This window comes from Mesocricetus auratus, unplaced genomic scaffold (assembly GCF_017639785.1).
Source record: "Mesocricetus auratus isolate SY011 unplaced genomic scaffold, BCM_Maur_2.0 Super-Scaffold_100043, whole genome shotgun sequence".
NCBI classification, from domain to species: Eukaryota; Metazoa; Chordata; class Mammalia; order Rodentia; family Cricetidae; genus Mesocricetus; species Mesocricetus auratus.
The window spans coordinates 5550041-5575982 of record NW_024429220.1 but is presented as its reverse complement, the minus strand read 5'-3'; the positions used below and the strand labels follow the sequence as shown (position 1 = coordinate 5575982).

Here is a 25942-nt window from a genome sequence, read left to right as displayed (position 1 = left end):
AGGGGGTGGGGAGATCTTGAATTCCAGGCCAAACAAATAAAAAAAGACTATTGTGGTGATATATTATTTATGATTTATTAAAATTTGCCTGAGAGTTCAGAATACAAAGCTAGCCACAGACATAGAGGTCAGGCATATTAGAAAGCCATAGAGCCTGGTGGTGGTAGCACACATCTTTAATCTCAGGACTCAGGAGACACGCAGATGGGTCTCTGTGAGTTCAAGGCCACTCTGGTCTACACAAGAGTGAAGAGTAAAAGATTGCACACCTTTGATCCCAGCACTAGGGAGGTAGAGACAGGAGTGATATGGCTGGGTGGAGAAAGGAATATTAAAATAAAAAAAATTAGGCCTGCATATGATTACATATGGATGGTTTAAAAATGAACATGAAGGGATAATGAACTTAACCATGGTTGACATACTGTTAATTATCATTTTGATAATCTTTGTTGTTGGTTTGATAATTCTTGGTTCTCTAAAAAGAGTTGGTTGATATGTTTGCTAAGTTGCAGACCTTAGAGAATTATTAAAACAGATTATAGAGATATTCAAACCAAGGCTGAGGAATTGCATGGAGAAACAAACTCATCACTGCATTTTAAGGTTAAAAAAAGGAACACTCTAAAGTCTTAAGAGAACTAACTACCTTTAGTATATCCAGTAACCTTACAGGAAGTGCCAAATGAAGGAGATTCTATAAGAGCTACTTGAAAACCTATGACAATGTTAGATTCAGGGAAATTCAAGGAAGGTGTACTCACATGGCATCCATTCACCATTTATGAAGCAAACGATAAACACGTGGTCAGTCTGTAATAGGGCTATCCCTGTAGACTGGATAGATTTGATTAAAGCTGCCCTAGAGCCTGGACCACAATTACAATGGATTTCCTGGTTCGGAGAAGAGGCTAAGAACCCTGAACAAAAGGCTAAAGCAAGAGGTGTGGCTGTCTCCCAAGGTCAAACTCTTGGAGAAGGAGGTCATGCTACTTTAGAAAGGCGATGTCTATGTGATGGTCACCTCTTGGGCTTATACCATGCAGCAGCTTTGAATGCTGGGGATAGAATTGAGAAAGCAGGAAAGAAAATCGAACCATTTACAAAAGTCATACATGGCCCAACAGAAGCAGTCACAGACTTCTTACAAAGGCTGTCATCAGATTCAGAAGCTAGAAAGATAACAATCAAAAACACGGCTTCTGAAAATGCTAATGCCCGATACAAAGGATAATTTGACCTTTAAGAACAAGATCAGCACCTTTGGAGGATTGAATCTGAGATAGAATTGATATTGAAACTCATGACCATGATGATGACACATGGATAGGAGAAGTGATTTCAAAGGTTTAAAGAAAAATCGAAATGTCAAATGTTTTAATTGTGGAACAAGGTCACTTTAGAAGGAATTGTAAACAGGGAGTTGATAGAAGGAATGCTTTTTAGAAACATAATCCAAGTAGAACACTTCTCCCTCCAGGATTGTGCATAAAGTGTGGCAAAGGCAGTCATTGGACAAAGGAATATAGGTCAATAAGGGATTATCAAGGTAATCCTTTGCCATCAGTAGATACTTTGAGGGAACTCTTGAAAGCCCCCATGTCAAATTCGGTTCAGTCATTTCCTGCCACCATTGAGGAACCACCTTCCCAGAGCAATTTTAAAAAACCCTAATGCCTATTGTAAGAAAACATACTGCTTTGTATGATAGAAGAGCTTTAGAAGAGAAAATGAAAAAATTCAGGAGAAGCCATACATCTAAATTGATAAAAATTAGATTAGGAACATCCCTAGGGTTGTGGAAGGGTTTTGCTTTTGTCTTTTCAGGAAAATAAAAACAAATATCTTGAAGAACTTTGGACAAATAAGCATCCACAGAAGAAGAGAGAACTACCTGGAAAAAAATTACTAGGAAAAGGAATAATTTTAGCTAATGCAATCTCTGAAGTCTCCCAAAAGAAGATTGAATCCAAGTAAGGCAGTGGTGGTGCATGCCTTTAATCCCACCATTTGAGAGGTAGAGGCAGGCAGATCTCAGTGAGTTTGAGATGAGCGTGATCTACAAGGTGAGTTTCAGGACAGGCCGGACTGTTAACACAGAGAAAAATTGTCTTGAAAAACAAACAAACAAGCAACAACAACAACAAAAAGAAGACAGGACCCCACAATGACAATTTCACCAGGACTATGACAACTTCGTTAAGATAAGCAACACCAGCTAAAGATCTTTGGACTACAAACTGTTTAGAACAATTTCAAGGTGGCCAGCTGAGATGATCCAGCCTCACAGACTACTCTAACCAGGGTAAGACAAACCCTGCACTAACTCATTATGCAGAGACTGGACAAAAACTGATACAGCTTTATAGTTAACCCAAAATTTTCTTTTAAGGATCCCCTAAAGATGTTATCATCCCTAGACAGAAGGAAGTAACTTTAAGAACATGATGTCCACATGGGGTGGGTGTTTTTTTTGTCATTCAATAGGTTATGGATATTTGCCATTATTTAGGAGGATTGGTTACAAGATGTTGGTTATGGTCAGGAAGAGTTGAAGAAAGAGGATTAGATTCAAGGTTTTTGTTATGAAAAAGAAAAAAAAAGGAATACAGCTATTACAGGATAAAAAGGATAGATTATTGAATCTATGCTGAAAAAAGGAGGACATAGATATGAGGTAAGAAGGTAGATTATTGAATCTACTTCTAAAAAGCAACTAGTAGTTTTAAATATTTTATGTAGGATTAGACTTTTGTATGTTGTATACAAATACTGTATAATGATACAAATTTAAAATCAATTGGTTAAAACATACTGTACATATGTTTCTAATACTGTATTGTACCTGTACAGCTCATTTATATCAATGTAATGCAAATTTCTAGTCCTTGAAAGCTATTAATACCAACTGTATAAGATAATAAGGAAATGTAGGTTAGTAATTAGTCAACTATTACAATCAAACTTGTAATCACATTGGGTATGTTTTCAAAGTCAAACAGAGATACATTTTAGAAAGACAGGTCGTTTTCAAACAATTCAGAGATCTACAGAATATGGCATTTAAGGTGTTTTAATGATATAGGTTCTTTTTTTATGACAATGAAACATGTCTGCTCCTGGCAGCACCAATCTACTACAGAGAAGATGATGGGCATCGAAGAAACTCCACATGGAGTTTACCTTCTTTGTGGCAAAAGTAGCCACTGGGCAAGAAAGTGCCCTTGCCTCAACTGCTGACAGTGTGCTGTCCAAATAGGACAAACAGGACACAAAAGAGAGTGACTGCAAACCTTATAAGGTGGGACAGCCCTTCAGAAAATCCTGCTTCACAGGAAAGTCTGTCAGAGAGGCTAGGCCTATAGATCAAAGATAGATGTCCCAATGTTGCAGAAGACACTTGGGTGACTGTCCAGGCAGCCAGCTGTTTCTGTTGTTTCTCGCATTTTTTGGAAGTCACTTGCTTGCCCTTCCTGTTACTTAGTTAATATTTCCTTCTTGGGTCTCTGAGGGACTTGAAGACTAGATAGTATAGTTATAGTTTTCCTTGTTTACCATATTCAGAAAAGAAACTCACTAAACAAATGTAAAGTATATGAGATTGAAAGACATAAAAAGATAATTTCGAGTTGGTAAAGCAAATTGGAATAGAAAGTAAGTAAATTAGGTACAAGGTTTTGGACTTTCCAAGATAGGATAGATAATGAAGTAGTTTCTCTGAATTTGTCAAATGCAAATGAACTAGACATTGTTGATGAATTTACTGCCTGTATATATTGCATATACTTATTGTATTTATTATATACAGTTCTTGTTAGTTGTAGCCTTCTTTTTTTTGTATTAAGACAAAAAGGGGTAAATTGTGGCAATACATTGCTATTTATTAAAGCCACTGGAGATCCAAGTAGCAAAGCAGTCATATTATACGAGTTAGCTATAGAAGCTAGGCAGTGGTGGAACACGCCTTTAGTCCCAGGACTCAGGGTTAACAGGTAGACGGGTCTCTGTTAGCTCTAAGCCACACTCATTACATGAAATTGATCCAGTCCTAAGTAGAAACAGCTCACACACAGGTGATCTCAGTACTTGGGATCACAGGCTTTTTAATCCCAGCACTAGGGAGGTATGAAGAGCAAAGGGTCTCATGTAGAGATACATTCTGCAGTTACGCTGAGGAGAGGCAGCAGTCTGAGGATTGCTGAGAGCTTGTGAAGACAGGATCAGCCTTTTCAGTCTGAGGTAGAGGTATGAGTAAGTGGTTTAGCTGTTTTGCTTCTGGGATCTTCAACCTGAAGTTTGAGCCCCAGCATCAGTCTCTGGTCTTTTATTTACCATGCTACACTATGTGGCTACTTTCTACATTTGACTCTTAGTAAATGTTTTAAAGAGTCACACAGGGCTGGGGAGAAACTTGCTGTTCTTGCAGAGGACCTGAGTTCAGATGCCAGCCTCCACACTGGGTAGCTCACAACCCCAGGTAAACCCAGTTTCAGGGGATCTGCTGTCTGTTTCTGGCATCGATGGGCACCCACATGTACATACACAGAGAAAAACAAATATTTTGCCAGGCAGTGGTGGTACACACCTTTATTCCCCAAACTTGGGAGTCAGAGATAGGTGGATCCCTGTGAGCCTGACCTTCAGAGTGAGTTCCAGGACAGCCAGGGCTACACAGAAAAACCCAGTCTTGAAAAACCAAAAACAACAACAACAAATCTTTAAAACAAAATTCACAGGCCTGGAGATGTGGCTCAGTGAGTAAAGGAACTTGGAGATGAGCCCACTGTTTGCTATTTTAAAAAGCCCATGTAAGTTCCAGTGAGAGCTGGGCGGTGGTGGCGCACGCCTTTAATCCCAGCACTCGGGAGGCAGAGGCAGGCAGATCCCTGTGAGTTCGAGGCCTGGCTGGACCGACAGCCTCCAAAACAATACAGAGAAACCCTGTCTCGTAAAACCAAAAAGTTCCAGTGAGAGAGCTTGTCTTAAAAAAAAAGAGAGAAGCTGGATGGCATCCAAGGTTCAACACCTGAGGCTGTTCTCTGGCTTGCATACTATGCACATGTAGACACAAACAAAGATTATGCCAGAAGGTGCTGATGACAGAGGTAGGAATTCTTTCCCAGTTAAGCACTACTAGGTCTGACACAGTTGAAAGGAAATGCTGGTCATACATACAGAGACACAATTTTACTGGCTACTACCCTGGAACTTAGCTATAATTAAGCATGTTTTACAGCACAGTACTGTCCTCAGGGCTAGGTAAAATGTCCCTTTCTACACAGCTGTGTTCCCACTGCAAGGGCAAGAGGACCATGTTGTCAAACCTGCTGGGAGTCTGCAATACTTTCCTGGATCCCAGGGCACACTGACATGTCATGTCACTGTTTCCAGGAACACAGTGTACGACTTAATGTAAACATACTGTGCATATGCACTTTTTTTTTGTATAGTGGGTGGAGAGTTGGGGCAGGAGAATGTAAGCATGGAATCAGTGGGGTAAAGGCGGGGCTCTGAAAATTCTAAGTTTAAAATTGGCTTTCCATATCATTGTGGAAGTTTGTCTAAAGCAGCAGATCAGACTTGTTTCAGTTACTGTTCTAGGGCTGTGAAAGGGTATCATGACCAGGCAACTTCTATTTTTTTTTTTGGTTTTACGAGACAGGGTTTCTCTGTATTGTTTTGGAGGCTGTCGGTCCAGCCAGGCCTCGAACTCACAGAGATCTGCCTGCCTCTGCCTCCCGAGTGCTGGGATTAAAGGTGTGCCCCACCACCACCTGGCCGACCAGGCAACTTCTTAAAAAGCATTTAACTGGGGGTTTGCTCATAGTTCCAGGGCATTAGTCCACTATTATCAGGACAGGAAGCAGACAGCCATGTTGCTGGAGCACTGGTTGAGCTTTACATCCTGACCCACAGGCAGCAGGTAGAGAGCAAGTGAGCCTGGCAGGAGCCTTTGAAACTCCAAACCCCACCTCAATGACACATCTATTCTAACAAGCGACACTCACTCCATGGCCACACCTCCTAATCCTTCCCAAACAGTTCCACTACCTGGGACCATACACTCAAGCAACCCTGTTGGGGACATTCTCGTTCAAACTACCAGTTTGTTATTTTTATTTATAAAGATGCATGAGTGTCCACAACCATATTCTTGCTTGCTCAGATTCAAGTTTAGGAGCAGGCATGGTAGCAGTATATTACAGGATCAAGAAATAATAACTTCATACACAGTGCACTTTGAACTTAAGGGCAGATTTTCTGAATTACAGTGTAGGAGACGAGTGGTACAAATTTCCTGGCATGACACCAACTGATAAAAAAAAGGCACTCTTCTTTACTCAGTAGCTACAAAAGTTATTTTAGGGGCTGGAGAGATGGCTGATGGGTAAGGGCACTTGTTGATCTTGCAGAGGACATGAATTTGTTTCCTATTAAGGCAGCTCACAACTGTCTGTAACTGAAATTCCAGGGGATACTTGGAGCTGGAGAGATTGCTCAGAGGTTAAGAGTTCTGGCTGTTCTTCCAGAGGTCCTGAGTTCAATTCATAGCAACCACATGGTGGCTCACAACCTTCTATAATGAGATCTGGTGCTCGCTTCTGGCCTGCAGGCAGAACACTATATACATAATAAATACATCTTGAGTACCAAGCTCTCTTTTGGCAGCCACAGGCACCGGCAAACACTGGTACACATACAGTAAAAATAAAGAAAATATTTAAAAATGTATTTGCCTTAGCCAGGTGGTGGTGGCGCACGCCTTTAATCCCAGCACTGGGGAGGCAGAGGCAGGTGGATCTCTGTGAGTTCGAGGCCAGCCTGGTCTACAGAGTGAGTTCCAGGACAGCCTCCAAAACAATACAGAGAAACCCTGTCTCGAAAAACCAAAAAAAAATGTATTTGGCTTTACTTTTTTAGACAGGTATTCCCGTAGGCCAGGTTGGCTTTGAAAGACCTTGAACTTCTTGTCCTCTTGCTCCTACCTCTGAAATGCTAGGATCACAGGACTGTATCACCACGTGTGATGAGAAATTAATTGTAATGGTTTCAGCGTGATGTTGCACATCTTGAAAATGCTAGATATGGATATAATAGTCAAGCCCACTCATTTTCCGCCTCAGACGGCAGAGGTCTTGCCAGGTAAAGTGGCTCTGGCCAGCAGCTGTGAACAGGAGAGTGACAGTCCTTAGCTTCTCTCCTATATGCTACCGTTAACGAAGACACGCTGCCAGCATGTGCCGGCGCCTGCTCTCACTGCTAGGAAATGCTTATTTTGACACTTAATATTTGAGAGCATAAATCAATAGTTGTATATTTATTTAGTAGATCATGAAACGGTCACTCCCTTCTTGGACACTCAGCCCCACTGTACAAGCAAATGATTTCTAAAAGAGAGAATGGAAAAATGCATTTTTAAAAGATCGTTAGACCGACTGATACTGTTCATGTCCAAATCGGATGGCCTACAGAAGTAAACAGTCTTCATTTAATTTTCTTATTTAGCATTGTTTCATTATGAGGTTTTCATATACGTATATATCCTTGTTTGCACATATTCATACCACTGTCCTGCAAAGTCCTCTGCTTCCAAGCCATATACATATACATATTCATCCCCGGAAGAGAACACGAGGTAACTCTTTCTTCCCCTCATTGCCTTTCGTATTTCCAACTCCCCCTGTACCTTTATGTCAAGCGTGTGTGTGTGTGTGTGTGTGTGTGTGTGTGTGTGTGTGTGTGTGTGTGTAGATTCAAACCCAGATTTCATGCATTAGAGAAAATATTCGAAATTTATCTTTCTAGGTCTAGCTACAGGAACTACTCTTAATATTAACAATCTTGCTTATGTAAAAACTAAAACATGAAGTCAGGCACCTTTAATCCCAGCACTGCGGGTGGGGTGGAGATGGTTTGGGGGCGGTGCAGAGGCAGGCAGATGTCTGTGAGTTTGAGGCCAGGCTAGTGTACAGTTTCAGGACAGCTAGGACTACATAGAGAGACTATGACTCAATAAAACAAAACAAAACCCCAAACAGACTAAAAAATGTATTTATAAACAACATTAAAGATTCCATGTCCTAAGGAAGTGGGGATGAGAATAAAAGGTAGCAAAATAAGAAAGCATTCCAATTTCCCGAGGTCGGTAGAATATTCTCGAAAGGCACCTGTAAACTGCAGAACGTCTCTTTTCCCCGGCGATCTGATGACTTGCTACCTTTCCGTGCAGCCTTGCGAGGGTCTAAGAGTTAAAGGCGCGATGCTCTTGTCTCAGGTTTTCTCCTGGGCTGTAACCCACACCCCCCAATTCCAGATCCTTATCTTTCGAGACTGAAAAGTCGACGCACACGCTCGGCGAACTCTCACCGCGCTAACCCTGAAACGCAGAACCCCTTCTTTTTCAAACACAAACAGCGCTAACGGAGTTCCCTCGGCGAGTTAAGGGTGCGGCCGGCACCCAGGCTCAGTTCAACCCTCCCCCCCCAGGGTGACTTTCATCTCCATGCTCCGAAGCGACCCCAGTTGCAGCTCTGCAGGAAACTCTCGTTACGACGAGGCGTCTCGCACGAGTCCATCGGATTCGCGACACTCTTCCTCCCGCGGGGCCGCGCTCCCCGAGCTCCCGCCTCCGTCCCCGCAGGTCCGCCGCCGGCTGCGCCGAGCGGGCCTCTGACCTCCCAGGAAAGCCCGCTCGCTAACCCCGCCCCGGCGGCTTAAGTCCGCGCCTCTGATTGGTGAGTTCAAGGATCCCTCAGTTCAGTAGCCCAATGGAAGCTCGGCCGAGGCCCGGGGACCCCGCCCCGTGCCCCCGCGCCGGGGAGCGGACGAGAGTAAATACGAGAGGAGCGCAAAATGGCGGAGCCGCCGGGCCCCGCGTACTGCGCGGTGGCCGTGCTGGCGGGGAAGGAGGCGTGTGGCAAGCTGCAGCCGGCCTCGCGGCAGCCGGTCACCCCCATGCCCGCCAAGAAGGTTCGGACGGAGGAGAAGAAGGCGCCGCGGAGGGTGAACGGCGAGGGGGGCAGCGGCGGGCACGGCAGGCAGCCGCCCGCCGCACCGTCGCCTCGGAGCTTCGGCAGCCCCGCGGCTTGGAGCTTCGCGGCTCTGCCCGCCGCCGCCCCCGCCGCCGCCGCCGCCTCGCCGGCCTCTCCGCGGAGCTGCTTCTCCTTCCCGGCGAGCCCGGCCGCCTCCTCGGCCCCCGCTTCCTCGTCTCCTCAGCCGCCGGCGCGCAGACTGCCGGCCGCCCCGTCGCCGCTGCTCGCCCTGCTCCCGCCCGCCGCCCCGCCGCCCGCCGCCGCCGCCGCCGCCGCCAAGCCGCGCAGACCCAAGGACCGGCGCGACCGCGAGAAGCGCAGGCACGGCCTGGGCGCCGCCGGCCGCCATGAGAACGGAGAGGCCAAGCCGCCGCCGCCGCCGCGAGGTGGGTGCCGGCGGGGAAGGGGAGCGCGCGGGCGCAGCGCGGCCGGGACGCCCGGGTCTCCCTTCCCGGGTCAGGCGCTGCAGGGACGCGGGGGACGGGTCTCGGGGAGCAGTCGCCGGGGTGTGCTGGCATAGGGACGGAGAGGAGGACCGGCTCTTACGGGTTACCCGGGGGAGCGGACGTGGTCGCAGGGAGCCTCCAGCCCCGGAAAATCCTGTCCCCCTCGTGGGTGGTGGGTGTATGGCGTAAGCTTCGGGGACCCGGACGTCTCATCCCCGTTGGGGAAAAGAGGCAGTGTGCGGGGCTTCGAGCGCGGGCCTTCGAGCGCGCCGTTTCTGAGGAGCCCGTCTTTCACCTTGCGAGCTGCTCCGTGTTCTGAGTGTTTTGAGCAGTCCCGTTTTAAACGCTACCCCTCTGAAGCTTTCAGCCGTCTCCGCCCACCCCCAGCAAATGATAACATCAGATGCTTTGACGTTCTTTGCCCAAAACAAGTAACTCCAGGGTGTTTCTGCATTAAAAAAAATGGGAAATTTTTCTCCTTAAATGCCCTTTTCCAGTATTCTTTTGTAGTGTAAGCTAGCATAGCTTTCAGAATTTCTTTAAAATAAGGGTCCTTAGTTATCTGTAGCTGTGTAGAGAAGCGATCGTAATACCAAGTGGACGGCTTGGAAAGTAGATCTCTATGTGATCACGAGGTTATGTAAATATACGTTGTCATTGTCACACAGTGTTGTGAAGTTTTCTGTTTTGTTTTGGAATGCAAGTGAAATGCCGAGCAGTTTTAGCCTTGGTGATCTAATGCTAGCTTAGATCTAGAGAAATTATATGAATAGAATTATTCACAATTTAAAAGACTGCTACACGGGACTATGTAAATGTCTACATCTAAGCCAAGCTAGTGGGCCTGTACTCTTATCCCAGTCAGCGTAGCCCCTGTGTTTTTAGTGTTGTTGCCTCACGAATGTTTTTAGTATGAAATTTATTTTCCTTCTGCTCTTGAGTTTTAGGTGGTTAGCATTTTTATTCTCTATGTTGCATTGGTTACATAGAAAATTTAAGTTATAAAATGCTTCGGGGTCGATCCATACGCAGTTGGAATCATACTTACTTGTGTAAGCTTCCCATCGGCGTTTCCCGTGTTTTGTGCAGAAGTGGACTCTGTTGATGGAGTGCTTGACTGATGAAAAGAAATAAGTATTTTAAGAAACATTATTGACTTAAAATGTGTTGGGTGTGTGTATATATGTGTGCGTGTGTAATATATACATATGTATTATATGTGTGAGCAAGATTTTCCGTTTTAAAGGGCGTTTAAAACCCTCCTTTGGGAGAGTGCTGAGATGGCTCAGGCGTTTGGCTGTGTAGCATGACCCCACCCTCTGGGTTCAGTCCCAGGGACCCACAGGATGGAGAGAACCAGCTTCTCACAAGGTGTCCTCTGATCTCCAGATCCTCTGTGACACAATGTGCCCTCCAAATAAATGTAACCCCCAAACCTAAACTCTATTTTGTGGGCTATGTATTAGTTTTAAGTATAAGCAGCAATAGTTTTCACATTAAGATGTGGGGAAGAGAGTTTCCCATAACCTATGTGGGATAATGATTAGATGTTTACTGTTTTTTTTTTTCCCTCCTTTTTTAATTTTTTGTTTTTTCCAAGACAGGGTTGCTCTGTGTAGTTCTGGCTGCTCTGGAACTCACTCTGTAGACCAGGCTAGCCTCAAACTCACAGAGATCCTCCTTCTGGGATTAAAGATATGGGCCACCACAAGTAGCTAGATGTCAAATAAACACTTTATTGAGAAAAAAAATTGAAGTCAAAGCAAAAGAGAACTTTTCAGTGTTTTGGTGGATTCTAGAGTTTGAACTCAATCTGGGTTCTACTTTAACAAAAAAATGCTAGCAAAATAACAAGATTCTAGATATACTGTTTCATAGGTACTGTTGCAAGTATACAAGCACTTGTTTATCCTGCAGTGTTTATTTTTCCGTGCCTTTTATACAAGTCTTAGTAATGACTAAGTGATTGAAGTGTGCACTTTTAATTAATCTCTAAAAAGCTGGCGATTCTAGCTCACTCGCCCCTTTATTACCCATAGCTCATTGATTTACCAGACTTAGTACCAGAAATTAAGTATAAAGACATTTAAGAAAAATTGATCTTGCTGGGCCGTGGTGGTGCACGCCTTTATTCCAGCACCCAGGAGGCAGAGGCAGATGGATCTCTGACAGCCAGGGATACACAGAGAAACCCTGTCAACCAAACCAAAAAAGAATAGAAAAGTAGCCTGGCGTTGGTGGTGCACACCTTTAGTCCCAGCACTCGGGAGGCAGAGGCAGGAGGTACATACCACATCAGCTCTGTATTCAAGGTGCCTAGATTAGAACTTTCTTAATCTGCTCATCTATCCCTCCTAGCTTTAAAGGCAGATTAGGACTGACCCACCTTTAATTTATTGTAGAGGTAAGAAAATTATTAGCCATGCTTCCGACTCAAGAGTTGTTAAATGTTTATTTTATCCGAAGGCTTTCTGTTAGGTAAATGTAGCTAGCATCTGCTCAGGTGTGGAGGGCTCTAACCAGATGTAGTGGCTCACACCTGGAACCCCAGCACTAAAGAGGCTGAGGCCAGCCTGTTTGCTCTACGTGGTAGTTGGTTAGACTGAGCTACAAAGGGACACCCTGTCTCAAAACAACAAAAACAAACAACAAAAAAGTAGTTCAGGTTTCTAAAAACCCCTATGTAAATACAAGAGCCATATTTATTTAATACAGGTGCAGAACTGAGATCTACTTTTCTAATTTTTTTTTTTTTTTTTTTTTTTTAGTTTTTGGAGACAGGGTTTCTCTGTATTGTTTTGGAGCCTGTCCTGGAACTTGCTCTGTAGACCAGGCTGACCTTGAACTCAGAGATCCTCCTGCCTCTGCCTCCTGAGTGCTGGGACTAAAGGTGTGTGCCACCACCACCCCATGTCTGAATGGATTTTTTTTTTTTTTTTTTTTTTTTTGGTTTTACGAGACAGGGTTTCTCTGTATTGTTTTGGAGGCTGTCGGTCCAGCCAGGCCTCGAACTCACAGAGATCCGCCTACCTCTGCCTCCCGAGTGCTGAGATTAAAGGCGTGCGCCACCACCGCCCAGTGGATTTTTAAAATTACAAAATAACCAGATGAGCTACTCAATTTTTTGTAACACCAAATGAGGTTTGAATTGTAAAATCCAGAACTAGACATGATGATTCATGCCTGTAATCTGAGCATTTGAGAGGGAGCCAGAGGATTTAGGGTGTTGGGCCAGCCTGAGCTACCTAGTGAGACTCTGTCTTTAACAAGAAAAAGTGGAAAGTAAAATGGTGTACTGAAGGTATCATGCACTTTCACACATTCCAATAATGGAATGCTTTCTGTCTGTATCTGTGTAGTGTGTGTTGTATGTGGGGTGCATGCCCATGCAGAGGCCGGAACAGGAATTTGGGTGTTTTCTATTGCTTTCTACCTTACTACCTTGAGATACCATCTCTCCCTGAACTGAAAAGCATGCCTGTGGCTAAGTTGACAGGTCTGAGTGCTCTATGGATTCACCTGTCTTTGTCCCCTAGTGCTGGGGTGGCAGTCACATTCAGCCACGCCTGGTTTCTTACATGGGTGCTGGGAATTTGAACCCAAGTTCTCACGTGTAAGCAGCGTGCTGTCTTATCCACTGAACCATCTTCTTAGCGCCGTAGTTAAGAGTTTTCATCCTACTGGCACTGCTGAGAGCTAATAGTTCACTAAGATTGTGTTGGGTAGCCTATTGTTTTTGTGCACCCCCCCTCCCTCCCCCCCTCCCGCATGCGCCTAGTGAAGTCTTTCTGTACCCGCCAGCAGCTTTCCAACATGCTTCTTAGTACACTTTTCCATGTGTCTAAATCTGTACCTTCTTCCTGACTGAGTCCGGGTGGCTTCCTCAAGGCCTGCGTCGTTGTAAAGCTGTCCGGCTGACAGCCTGCAGTGCCTGTCATTTCTGTTGTGTCCTTTTTCTGCGTCCCTGCTTTCTAGTTGACTCTCTCAGCTGCGTACTGTAAGGAACACGTAGAAACTACTTTTTTGGGTTTTCATTTTACCCCCACACTTGGCTGTTTATCTGCTGAGGGTTTTTTTTCTCAAGCTACTTGCTCTGGAAAGTTTGAAGATAGTGTTCTGTAATTTTCTGCCTTCTAAAGTTGATATTCAGAGAAACTGATCTCTAAGAAGTGGTCTATTCTATGTTAGCCCTTTCACTGGTTTTTAGGAGGCCAATGCCTTATCCATTAGGCAACTGGGGCTGACCTTACACTAGTTTTTAAAAATTGAGCTTTGAAAAAAAAAAAGAAAAGCATAAGTCCTTGTGCTTTTGTTCCTATATTACAATATCTTTTTTTTTTTTGTGGGCTCAGCATCTCTGTTATTCAAGGATGCTAATTATAGTTTCTTTGAAATGTTCTGTTTCCTGCCTTGCTTTTGGTTCTGCTAATCTTTTTTTCCTGTTTGTTTTGGTCTCATTTATTTGGAGGCTGCCCTCAAATCGGTGTTATTTTTAGCAGTTCTTTCATATTTAAGAGAAAGTTACCAACATTCATCGAGAGCTCCTGAACATGTATAGGTAGGGCTTACTGAGCTCATGGTTTTTTTTTCTGGGTTAAGCACTCACTGCTTCTTCAGACTAAACTTCGTTTTTGTCTCTTTCGGGTCAGATGCTGGACAGAATGGCTTCCTCACCCAGCCTAGGGTCTTCACGGGTGGAAGCTGGGAGCCTGAGATGAGTATCCTGCCGCGGTGGTTCAGTTCTGGAGGGCCACTCTCCCTGTCTGCAGATGTCTGCCTTCTCCTCTGTGTATTCTCGGGCCTTTCTCAGGTGCTTGGCTTTTGTGGGGCAGGAGGGAGATAGCTGGCTTACTCTCTTCCTAGAAGGCAAGTCTTACTATTTCTGCCTCTCCCGTTTGTGATGTCTTACTTTTCCCTCACAGAGAAACCCAGTCTCTCGGTGCGGTCACGTCAGCCTCGCAGAGATACATTTAGGTAGCAGGGTGCTGGTGATTGGTGAGAAGGAAGCCAAGGTCTTGCTAGCTAGTTCATAAACTCCCTCTGTTCCCTGCTTTCATCTCAACCCTCCCTTCCTCAGGGGGAGCTCCTGGGCCTGGAGCCATTCTGACAGAAATTCTGATTCCCACCTCCTTTCCTGAGGAGTCTGGGCGTTCTGCCCTCTTTGCCAGCTGCCTCCCATTTCCAACATTGCTTTCAAGTTGGGGTATACCTTAGTGGTAGAGTACTGAAGACGAGCTTGTCCTCATTTCTCTGACTTGTTATATCAAAGCATTTACCATTTTACCCAGTTGTTGTTTTTCTACGCTTTATATTCCAGTTATAGTTATAATATCTTCTAATTACACCTAAGGTGGTCTTTATGTTTCTCTTTCTTCCCATTGCTTAAGTGTGTTTTTAGAGGAGATACTGAATTTCAGCCTTGTTTTGACGTGTTCCTCTGTGTATTTAATTCTTTGACTCTTCACACACACACACAGACACACACACACACACACACACATATATACATTTGAACAATCTTGTGAAGCTTTGTCCAAGTGTATTGAGTGTTGAACACATACTCTTATGCTCTATCCTCCCTTTTCTTGAACCTCTCTGTCCCTTCCGTGAGTCCCTCCCCTTAGACAGTTTCATTTCTGCTTTCATGTCACCTGTCCACACTCGTAGCTTTATGTGTAAAACCCAGGAGCCATGTGTATACGCTGTTTGTCTTTTTAAAGACTGGCTTCATTCACTTACTGTGTCTCCAGTTGTTTTCATTTTCCTACCAATGATGTAAGTCTTCTCCATTGCTGATGATGTTACCTTTTCACAGGGTGGCTGCTGGAATGATAGGAGCCTGCCATTTTGTAGGCATTGTTTATAAAAATCTAGGGGCTTAATGTACCCTTAGGATTTATTTATTTGTTTATTTAATATGTGTGGGTGCTTTGTCTGCATGTATGTCTGTGCACCACATGTGAGCCTGGTGCCTGGGGCCAGAAGAGGGTATGGATCTCTGGAACTAGAATTACAGACAGCCAGGAGCCACCATGTGGAAACTGAACATGAGTTCTCTGAAAAGCAGCCAGTGCTCTTAACCACTGAGCCATCTCTAGCTCCATTCTCTTTTGCTTGCTTGTTTTCATTGTGACTATTCCTGAGGGATGAGAATTCCCAGCCTTCCTTTTCTGTCTAGCATATTGAAACCCTTTAGCTTCTCTGAATAGCTGATAGCTGAAATCTGGTGTTTGGAAATACCATGTGTGTACTATTTGTATAACGTGTTGCTGTGTTGTAAGGGTGAGACTGTTCATTTTTGTGTATATATGGAGGTGTGTGCATTGCTGTAACGTGTGTAGAGTTCAGAGGACATCTTTCAGGAAGGAGCCCATTGTTCCCTCCACCATGTAGGTCCCAGGATTGAGCATTGTTGTTGTTGGGCTTGCTGGGAAGTGCTTTACCTAGTGAAACACCTCAACAGCCTATACTTGCTTTGTGAAAGAAATGAGCATTTCAAAGGCTTTAAGTTACTTTCTACCTTCCTCAGTGAATTAAACCTTTCAAAATTATAGGTGAACTGTTTAAAATAGGATATGGAGAAATACAAAAGTTATGATTATGATTTTAGTTTTTTGAGACAGGGTTTCTCTGTGTAGCTTTGGAGACTGTCCTGAAACTAGCTCCTGTAGACCAGGCTGATCTTGAACTCACAGCGATCTGCTTGCCTCTGTTTCAGGAGTGCTGGGATTAAAGGCATGCGCCACTACCACCTGGCTAAAAGTTACTTTTTTTTTTTTTTTGCTAGAATAAAAATAACTGGTTAAAAGCACTTGATACTCTTGAAGAGGATTGAAGTTCAGTTCCCAACACAGTTGTGGCTCACAACTGCCTGTAATTCCAGTTCCAAGAGATCCAGTGCCTCTTTCTGGCACCCTGTGCCCCCCATGCACTCATGCAAAAAACACTTTTAAAACGATTAGTGGAAGATTACTGTGCATGGAATATTCAGTGGTCTGTGAGTAGAGCGGTTTGAATGAGATTGATGACTAAAAGTTCTATCACTTATTTTGCATGTATTGGTGTGGTGGTGGGGGCATGTGCCACGGTGGGCTTGTAGACATGGGGAACAACTTTCTGTAGTCAGTTCTCTCCTGGGGACTGAAGTTAGGTTGCTAAACTTGGTATCAAGTGCCTTAATCCTTGTGTTAATTGCTTTGCTGCTGCTGTGGTAAAACACCGTGACAGGAGTAACTTCACAGAAGGAAGAGTTTATTTTGGCTTATGGCTCTAGAGGATAAGACCCTGCCAGGGTAGGGAAGCATGGTAGCAGGCCGCAGGAGTAGGAGCTGAGAGATACAACACAGAGAGAGCCAGCCAGAGATGGAGCTCGATCCCCCAGTGACACGGCCCCGCCAGCAATGGTGGACCCTCTCCAAACTGCCGGCTACTGGGGACCAAGTGCTCAGATGGGTCCAACTGGGGTAATGGGCTGTTCTCACTCAACCTGTATGTGTGGAACCATCTCACCAGCCCTGAGATTTGAGGCTTTTGTGCTCAATTGGGAGATAGATGGCATAGTAGTTGAAAGTCTCACATTCTCTTATTTTTGTCAGTACAGGAGTTTACACTTCATTTTGTGGGCATTAGTAGTGTAGGTTTTTGTTTGTTTTTTGCAGGGTGATAATGTCGGAAAAATACTTGGTATTAGTATAATGGATTGGCTGAAAGTATAGGTGAGAGATAATTAATAGTATTGAAGACATACTATGTAACATGTATTCTTTCCCACCAGCTGCCTGGGTCCCACCACTGTCTCTGCCCCCAAATAACACACGAGACACTATATTAATTGTGAAGCTGTTGGCCATTTGCTATGGTTTCTTATCGGCTAGCTCTGACTTAATTATTAACCCATTATTACTGATAGATATTTTTATAAGGTTTTACCAAGGATGCAGCCTCAAGCATCCTCGCTTCCTGTGATCACATGGTGACTCCCTACTCTTGACTACATTTCCCAGAATCCTCCTTGACTCCTAGTCCCACCTATCTTGCTTCCCTATTGCCCAACAGTGCTTTATTTATCAACCAATAGGACAACATATACACAGAAGGGCTTTTCCCTACTATATTAGTAAAAGTGATCTTTCTTTCTTTCTTTCTTTCTTTCTTTCTTTCTTTCTTTCTTTCTTTCTTTCTTTCTTTCTTTCTTTCTTTCTTTCTTTCTTTCTTTCTTTCTTTCTTTCTTTCTTTCTTTCTTTCTTTCTTTCTTTCTTTCTTTCTTTCTTTTCTTTCTTTCTTTCTTTCTTTCTTTCTTTCTTTCTTTCTTTCTTTCTTTCTTTCTTTCTTTCTTTCTTTCTTTCTTTCTTTCTTTCTTTCTTTCTTTCTTTCTTTCTTTCTTTCTTTCTTTCTTTCTTTCTTTCTTTCTTTCTTTCTTTCTTTCTTTCTTTCTTTCTTTCTTTCTTTCTTTCTTTCTTTCTTTCTTTCTTTCTTTCTTTCTTTCTTTCTTTCTTTCTTTCTTTCTTTCTTTCTTTCTTTCTTTCTTTCTTTCTTTCTTTCTTTCTTTCTTTCTTTCTTTCTTTCTTTGTGGCTTTGGCGGCTGTCCTGGATCTAGCTCTTGTAGACCAGGCTGGTCTTGAACTCACATTGATCCACCTGCCTCTGCCTCCTGAGTGCTGGAATTAAAGTTGTACTCCACCACCACCCGGCTAAATTTTTTCTTGTAATTGATGAAATAGCTGATATTCTGAACACAGAAAGTTAACTACTTTTAGAAGGAATATGTAGTAAGGCATATTGGTTGTTAAATCTGTAGCAAGAAAATTGGATTTATTCAGGCTCAGTCTTGTTAAGAGCATTGGCTGCTTTCCCAAAGGATCTGGGTTCAATTCCCAGCTCACAACTGTCTGTAACTCCAGTTCCAGGGGACCTGACATCCTCACACAGACATACCTGAAGGCAAAACACCAATACACATAAAATAAAAATAAATCATTAAACGAAGAAAACTGGATTTATTCGTACGTAAATTTGTGACTTCAGATGGAGAAAATAAGCATATGATTTAAAAATTGTGTGTAGGCCTGTAGAACTGAATTTGAGCCATATACCTTATTTTAGAGATCTCTTATTAGATGTAACTTAAAATTAGTACTGAGTTCACGTGTGTTTTTTTGTTGTTTTTTGTTGTTGTTGTTTCTTGTTGTTGTTGTTTCGTGAGCACGGTCTCTCTCTGTAGCTTTGGAGCCTGTCCTGGAACTTGCTCTGTAGACCAGGCTGGCTTCAAACTCAGAGATCTGCCTGCCTTTGCCTTCCAAGTGCTGGGATTAAAGGTGTGCACCACCACTGCCTGGCTCAACTCTGTGAAATTTGTATTTGCCGTTATTTAATTTTTAGCCAAGCTTTCATCTTCTGGGTATTTGATAAGTGTTGGGAGAAATTAATGAATTGCATATATTTCAGCCCAGAAGAGATCCTTGTCATTCTGAAAAGTTTTGGCAGGTCTTTCAAACTGTGAACACAAAAGGGTGATAATAAGATTAGAAGTTGACTAGGAATTTACAGACAATGGACAGACTAAAGTAAGCATAAGAGATAGTTATCAATAGCTTGAAAGTTCAAAAGGAAATGAAGTGTGTGGGTGATGAAATTATGCGTGGTTAATAATGAGTTGTCAAAATTGGTTACCCTCAGAATAGCTGTTCATTATATTGTAAAACAGAGTATTTGAGACTTATTTGCATGTGTGTGGGTATTGTCTGCATATGTGTATGTGTTCCACTTGTGCGTTGCTTTTGGAGGTCAGAAGAGGCTATCAATTACTATCAGCTACACAAATGTTGGGAATCAAACCCAGGTCCTCTGGAAGAGCAGGTCTGTGCTCTTAACCACTGGGCCATCTCTAGTCTCTTAGATTTACTATATTCATGAGTGAAAATATTCATGTTGTGCAATATGCAGTAGAAGAAAAGCACAAAAATCAGGAGGCCTTAATAAGTTTGTGATTTTTTTCCAGTCATTGCTTTTTCTTTTGTGCACGTGTATGTATAATTGCTTAAATTTTTATTTAGATTCATTGTAAATTGAACTAAATAGAATTCCCACAGGAAAGTTATCTGATGCCATACTAACATACTAACCTTTTGCAGTTCAGGCCTGTACTTGTTACCATGAAGAAATGTCTACAAGGGTATAAAGTCATAGGTTGCAGGGGTGGAGGTGGCAGAGTTGATAGTGAGAGATGAGCAGCAGCAGCGGAAGCTGTCACCACCACAGCCACAGCCACAGCACTAGAGCTTGGTGCTGCGGTGCTACCCTTGGCTCCGCGGGGAGCTCACCGCCTGCTTTAAGCACAGCCTGGCTCTCTGGCCTGATAGCCACCTAACCACAGCCACTACAGCTGCTGGCACAACCTTGTCCTCAGTGCTGCTCACCTCAGCTCTGTCCTTATGCTCAAGAACCTGCATGGTTTTGTTGACAGCGGACCGCCCTTTTGACCTGCCCGCCTCTAGCTGGGAAAAGCAAGGAGGAAAGTCAGTGAAGTCACCCAGTGCCAGGCTGGCCCGCTGTTGGGCGTCCCTGACTCCCGGCTCTTGTGTACTCAGGCTCTCTTGTGGGCGGTTTGCTAATGACAATGAAACATGTGGAGGAGGACTGGACTTCCTACCGGGAAGAGCTGCCCGGGGGCAGTCAGTGCCTGTGGAAGTAGCCCTGCTAAAGAAAAGAAGGCAAGCTTGGGTGTCTCTGCTGCCATTGGGTTCCTGGACTGGTTCAAGAGACCCAGATCATGTTGATCCTGGAGAAACCTGAGCTGTGGCTAAAACTTCTTTGAACTTGTCCTGAAAGGGAACTCTAAGAGGACTGACTCGCAGTTTGCAGGCTCTGGTAATCAAGGGCATTGCTAATGGCTGCAGGTCACTCTGTTGCCACATCGGGGCAGAGCGTCTTTTGTAGAAATTGTGTTTAGATTTGTGTATATGAGTGCTTTTGCTTTTATGTTTGCACCACGGATGTGCCTGGCGCCCGTAGAGACGAGAGGGGCACGTGGTAACTACTGGGACTGGAGTTGTAGCTGCTGTGAATCTTGATGTGCGTGCCGGAAACTGAAACCAGGTGCTCTTCAAGGAGAAGAGTGGAATTGATGTTAATTGCAGCAAGCTCAAACTTTTCAGCCTTTGTCAGAGGTGCCGCTCACGGACACTTAACAGACCAGAGTGTATAGTCTGCAGAGTGATCTACTACAATTACTGCCGTGAGGTCAGCAGCCGCCTGGTTTCTGTCAATCCTGATGGAGCATATTACATATGAAGATGCTACTTTTAGACACTGATGAAGTGGTGATTATGGCCAAGTTTTCTTTAAGCACAGGGTCTCTTCAAAATCTCAGCATCAGGTGGGCATGGTGGCACATGCCTTTAATCATAGCATTGCAGAGGCAGAGGCAGGGGGATCTCTATGAGTTTCAGGCCAGCCAAGGCTATATATGGAGACCTTGTCTTTTTGTTTTTATTATTGTTTGAGACAGTTTTGGCTGGTCTGGAACTCACAGAGATCCCCCTGCCACTGTCTCCTGAGTGCCAGGCTTAAAGGTATGAGTCACTATGTCTATCTGAGACTCGTAAAATCAATCTCATTAGATGGTCTTAGCTTTGGGATCATCATATGGGCAGGCGATCCTTACATGAAATCCAGGATCTCGATGGATACAAGATGTAGGTCTTTCTATTCCAGGAAACTACTGAGATTAATTTTCTAAGGCCTGATGGCAACTACCCTTTCTGGAAGTACACTTTCAGATGCTTGAGGGAGGAGAAGCTTCCCTCTCAGATTCCCATTCCCACTAACAGTTCCTGCTATAGGAAACGTACAACTTACTTCAGACTGAGTCCCTGGAGGCTGCCTCCTAGGAGCAGAGAAGAGGCTCAGGAGGCTCGGATGTCCCTGGGGCCCTGGGGCCTCTTGACTCCTTGCCAAATGGGTCTGGGCTCTTTGGACGATGCAGAGGGCCATTACTGACTTGTGCAACCTAAAAGCAGTTCTGAGTTAGTTGCTGCAGCACACACTTTAATTACTTGGGGAACGGAAGCAAGATGGGCCACGTGAGATCCTGTCAAAAGGAAAGGAAGAAAGGGAAGGCAGGTGTACAATTAAAACAAAAAAAAAACTGTATGAGACAGAGACAGAGAGTATGCACGAGAGCAAATGTTATGGCAAACATTGGACGTCGTTGAAGATAGCTTTCAGGAGTTAGTTCTCTCCTTCCACTGTGGGTTCAGGGGGATGAGTCAGGGTGCTAGCCAATTGTGGGAAGCATTTTACCAGCCTAAGAAAAGGCAGTTTACCTTTTGGGTCCTCTCTGGGGTGGGGGCTGTGTCTGTCTGTGTGTGTGTGTGTGTCTGTGTCTGTGTGTGTGTGTGTGTGTGTGTCTGTGTGTGTGTCTGTCTGTGTCTGTGTGTGTGTCTGTGTCTGTGTGTGTTCCCATCAACCTTTGCGGTTGTTAGAGAAAACCCAGCAAAGTCCCACACTCTGTCCTCAGACACGAGATGAGTGGCCAGAGGTTCTTACAGGGGCCGACAGCCGAAGCCCTAGGCTTCAGGCCCCCCTCATGTGGTGCTCCTTCTCCAAAGTGCCGGGATGGCTGCCTGCTAAGGAAGTGAGCTGGCACCCGAGTCTCAGGAAGTCCTTGACGGTGCTCCCTTCCTACACCTGACCCCAATCCATCTGTGGGGCTGTCTTGAGTAGAACGTAGCCTTCTGCGTCTGTATGGGTGAAATACTGTATAGGACAATAAAACAAGTCTTACTAGTTTTTAAGGCTTCGCTTTTGTTGCTTTTAAGTAAACTTTTTTTTCTTTGAGATATTCTCTCTATGTAGCCCCATGGCTATCCTTGAACTTGCTATGTAGGCCAGGCTGGCCTTGAACTCACAGAGATCGGTCTGTCTGCCTCTGTCTACTGGGTGCTGGGTTAAAAGCATGCACTCCCATGCTAGCATTGTTTTTTGGGGGATACTTTGTTTGTTTTGGTTTTGCCCCTCCTCCCCCTCAGACAGTGGTTTCTCTGTGGAACAACTCTAGCTGTCCTGGAACTTGCTTTGTAGAGCACTCTGGTTCTAACTCACAGAAATCTGCCTGCTTCTGCCTTCCAAATGCTGGGATTAATGGCGTGCACCACCACTGTCTGTCTGGTTTAGACTTTTCAAAAAAATTATAATAGTTTATTTATTTTTGTTGTGTGTGTAGGACAGAGGAGTCGGCTCTCTGCCACTCAGAGATTGAGCTCAGGTAATCAGGCTTGGGACAAGATGCTGAGACATCTTCCCTGATCCATAACTTTTTGTCTTAAAAAAACTGTAGAATAAGAGTTTGGTTCTTTCGTTTATGTCATCATTTATCAGAAAGAACTGTGTTCTTTATTGTTTGTCTTGTGAAATATAACTTAAATACAGTACTTACTTGGAGATCACATTTACTATAACAGCTTTTTAGTGCGTTTGATTCAATTATCAGGATAGTTCTGTAACTGGTACATCACATACAGTGTCTTACTGCTTCATGCCTTAGTTTTGTAGAATATTGAAAACAGAAAAGGATTTCTATCTCACTTTTAGAGACAATCTTTTGGGCTGGAGAGATGGCTCAACAGTTAAAAGCACTGGCTGCTCTTACAGCGGGTTCAGTTCCCAGTACCCACAGGGCAGCTCACAACAGTTGGTAACTCCAGTTCTGGGGAATCTGACTCCCTCTTCTGGCCTCGAAAAACCTAAAACATAAACAAACAAACAAAGTTTGCTGTTACAGTTCTCTGTTGCTATGACTGTTATTCCTAATAAAATTGTACTGTCAGCTTCATTAGTTATCAAATACAGTGTTGGAAATAGAGCATATGCAGGCTTTAGTCTGCAGACAAATGCCATCATCTCCTACAGATGGGAATAACGAGGCACAGCAGTTGAGTCGCTTGCTTGTGTCGTTGACCAGCTATTGTCAGGTTTGAACGTGAGCCTGAGCTGCTCCCACCATATCACAGCACATTTCAATTTCATAGTTGTAGCACTGGAGTCTGCTCTGTTTTTAAAGGTTTGCTTTTCCCCTGTTGCTGTGCTTTTTTTTCCTGCCACTGTTTTCCTGTTGTCCTTTTCCCTGTTTTACTGATATTTATCATTTTAGTGTGTGTCTTAGGATTTGTGTTTCTAAGACAATAATATTTCTGTTGTGGTAAAACAGCATGACTGAAAGTCACTTGGAGGAAATGTTTTATTTCAGCCTATAGTTCACCTTACAGACCATCAGGGGAGGGAGTCGGGGCAGGAACTCAGGGCAGCCACCATGGAGGAGTGCTGCTTCCTGGCTTACTGGTTTCCTCAGTCAGGGACCACTAGCCCAGGGTCGCATTACCCACAATGGCTGGGCCCTCCCGCATTAAGCACTTATTTAAGGGAGTGTCCCATAGATTTGCCTACAGGCCAGTCCTATGGAGTCATTTTCTCAATTAAGATACCCTCTTCCCCAGGCTAAGAAAAACCAAGTAGATCATGAATGTTTGTTTGCAGGTGTGTGCGTGTGTGCGTACACATGTAGAGGACAGAGGAGGTATTGGGTCCCCTGGAGCTGCAGTTAAGAATGATCTGGTCCACGGGTTGTCATGTGGGTCCTGGGAATTGCAGCTTGGTCCCGTGCAAGCACAGCAAGTGATCTTAACTCCCAGTTATCACTCTGACGCCAGCTCTCCTGTTCTTGAATATTATGTGATACAGACTTTGTAGTGCTGTACAAGATATAGGTTGTTGTTATTGTAGGAGGAATTGAGCTATGTTTTTCTCATTTATCAAGGAAAAGAATCTTGGAATAATCAAAATGAAAGGCTCTGCATAGTCTGGGTTTTAGGAGTACAAGTAGCAAGCTCCAAGATTCTCCCAGTTCAGCAGTTTACACATCCTTATGAACTTATCTGAATGGAGTTAGATGTCTCAGTCTCAGTCTTCTCTGCTTCTGTCTGTTTTCCGAGGCAGGGTTTCTGTGTGTGGTTCTGGCTGTCTTGGAACTCACTCACTCTGTAGAGCAGGCTGACCTCAAACCTGGAGACCTGACTTCCACAGCTTCTCAAGTCCTGCAATTAAAGGTGAATGCCACCACAGCCTCAGGTTCTTAATATACATCCGTTTTACTGATTAAAGACATTTACCCTTTCAGCAAATCATGTCTACTTGAATGAACAAACACATACTATCTGCCTCATGCCTGTCAAATCACATGTTTCTTTATGGTAAAGATTTCCTTTTACATTCCTCCCTGCCCCCATACCTCTTTTTTCTTAGTTTTAAAACAAGGTCTTACTATGTAGCCCTGATACTCCTGGAATTCACTACATTACCAGGTTGGCTTCAAACTCACAGAGATGGATTAAAGGTGTGCTCCACCACATGCCTGGCTAATTCTAAATCTTAAAAAAGTTATATTATGACTCCCTGATTTTGTCCTTCTGCTTATATCTTACAGGAATTAAACAAGTGCAGATGTATTGTCTGCTGTGAGCAGGGGGAGTGCAAAGTAAACTCTTTGCAATTTAACTGGAGAGTGAGTAACATACACTGTTAGGTCTCAAACCCTGACCAAAGGCCAAGTGAGGTGCCCTCTAACACACCAGAGCAGACACTGTTCAGATTCTCTCAGCATCCCTCAGTCCAACCTGTTACCTCCTGACTAGCATGCCCTGCCACCCACCCAGACTACTCTATGTAAGCCAGCCGTTTTGGCTATGCTAGCCCGTTTACCTTTTGGCCTCTTAGCCTCCTGGCTCTCCTGCTTCTCTCTCCCCTCTTCCATCTCCCATGGCCCAGTCAGCCTGCTGTGCTGGCTCTATGTCTCTAGGTACTTTTCCAGGCGTCTCGGCCTCTCCCTCTTTTCTACAGTGAGCCTTCTCCACCACGCCCCTTGGATGTATCAGAGTTTGCATTCATCCACTGAAGGATATCTTGATTGCTTCCTTCTGTTTTGGGTAATTATGAATGAACCTGGTGTAACCTTTATGTATGTGTTTTTGTGTAGACCTAAGTTTTTAGTTTTTTGGATAAAAACTAGGCAGTGAAATTTATTGACTCATAAAATCATGTGTGGTATTATAAGAAAACACCCACATGTCTTCCTGCATTCTCACTAGCAACCAATGAGAATTCCCATTGTTCCACTTGCTTACTTACTAGTGTTTAACAGGACTGTCAATGTTCTTCTGGATTTTGGCCAATTTAATAGTTACATAGTGACATCTTGTAGTTCGAAGTTCTAGAGACACATGGTGTGAAGCATATCTTTGCATGCATATATTTTATTTTATTGTGTTTTGAGACACGGTTTCTCGAGAGAGGGTTTCTCTATGTAGCCTTGGCTGTCCTGGAACTCTCTATAGACTATACTGACCTTGAGTTCAGAGATCCTCCTCCTCCTTCCCCAGTGCTGGGATTAAAGTCGTGTGCCACCCCTACTCA

General features: G+C 44.1%; 1 protein-coding gene and 1 long non-coding RNA gene across 3 annotated transcripts in view; one reads left to right on the top strand and one right to left on the bottom strand.

Annotated features, from left to right (window-relative positions):
* Positions 1-7303: 7303 nt before the first annotated feature.
* LOC121135830 lies at positions 7304-8479 on the bottom strand. The gene is made up of 2 exons (XR_005872951.1): positions 8169-8479; positions 7304-7388 (listed from the first exon to the last, which is right to left on the bottom strand). It is a non-coding gene; the product is annotated as an uncharacterized LOC121135830 (long non-coding RNA).
* A 347-nt stretch (positions 8480-8826) lies between these two features.
* The window catches only part of Rsbn1l (round spermatid basic protein 1 like), a 56188-nt gene continuing 39072 nt past the window's right edge, over positions 8827-25942 (top strand). The window contains exon 1 of one of the 2 annotated variants that reach the window (XM_040735140.1): positions 8827-9418. In XM_040735140.1, the coding sequence (XP_040591074.1) occupies positions 8854-9418 (565 nt within the window). In that variant the 5' untranslated portion in view covers positions 8827-8853. The remainder of the gene's footprint in view (positions 9419-25942) is intronic. The other variant, XM_040735139.1, reaches the window with a different exon arrangement.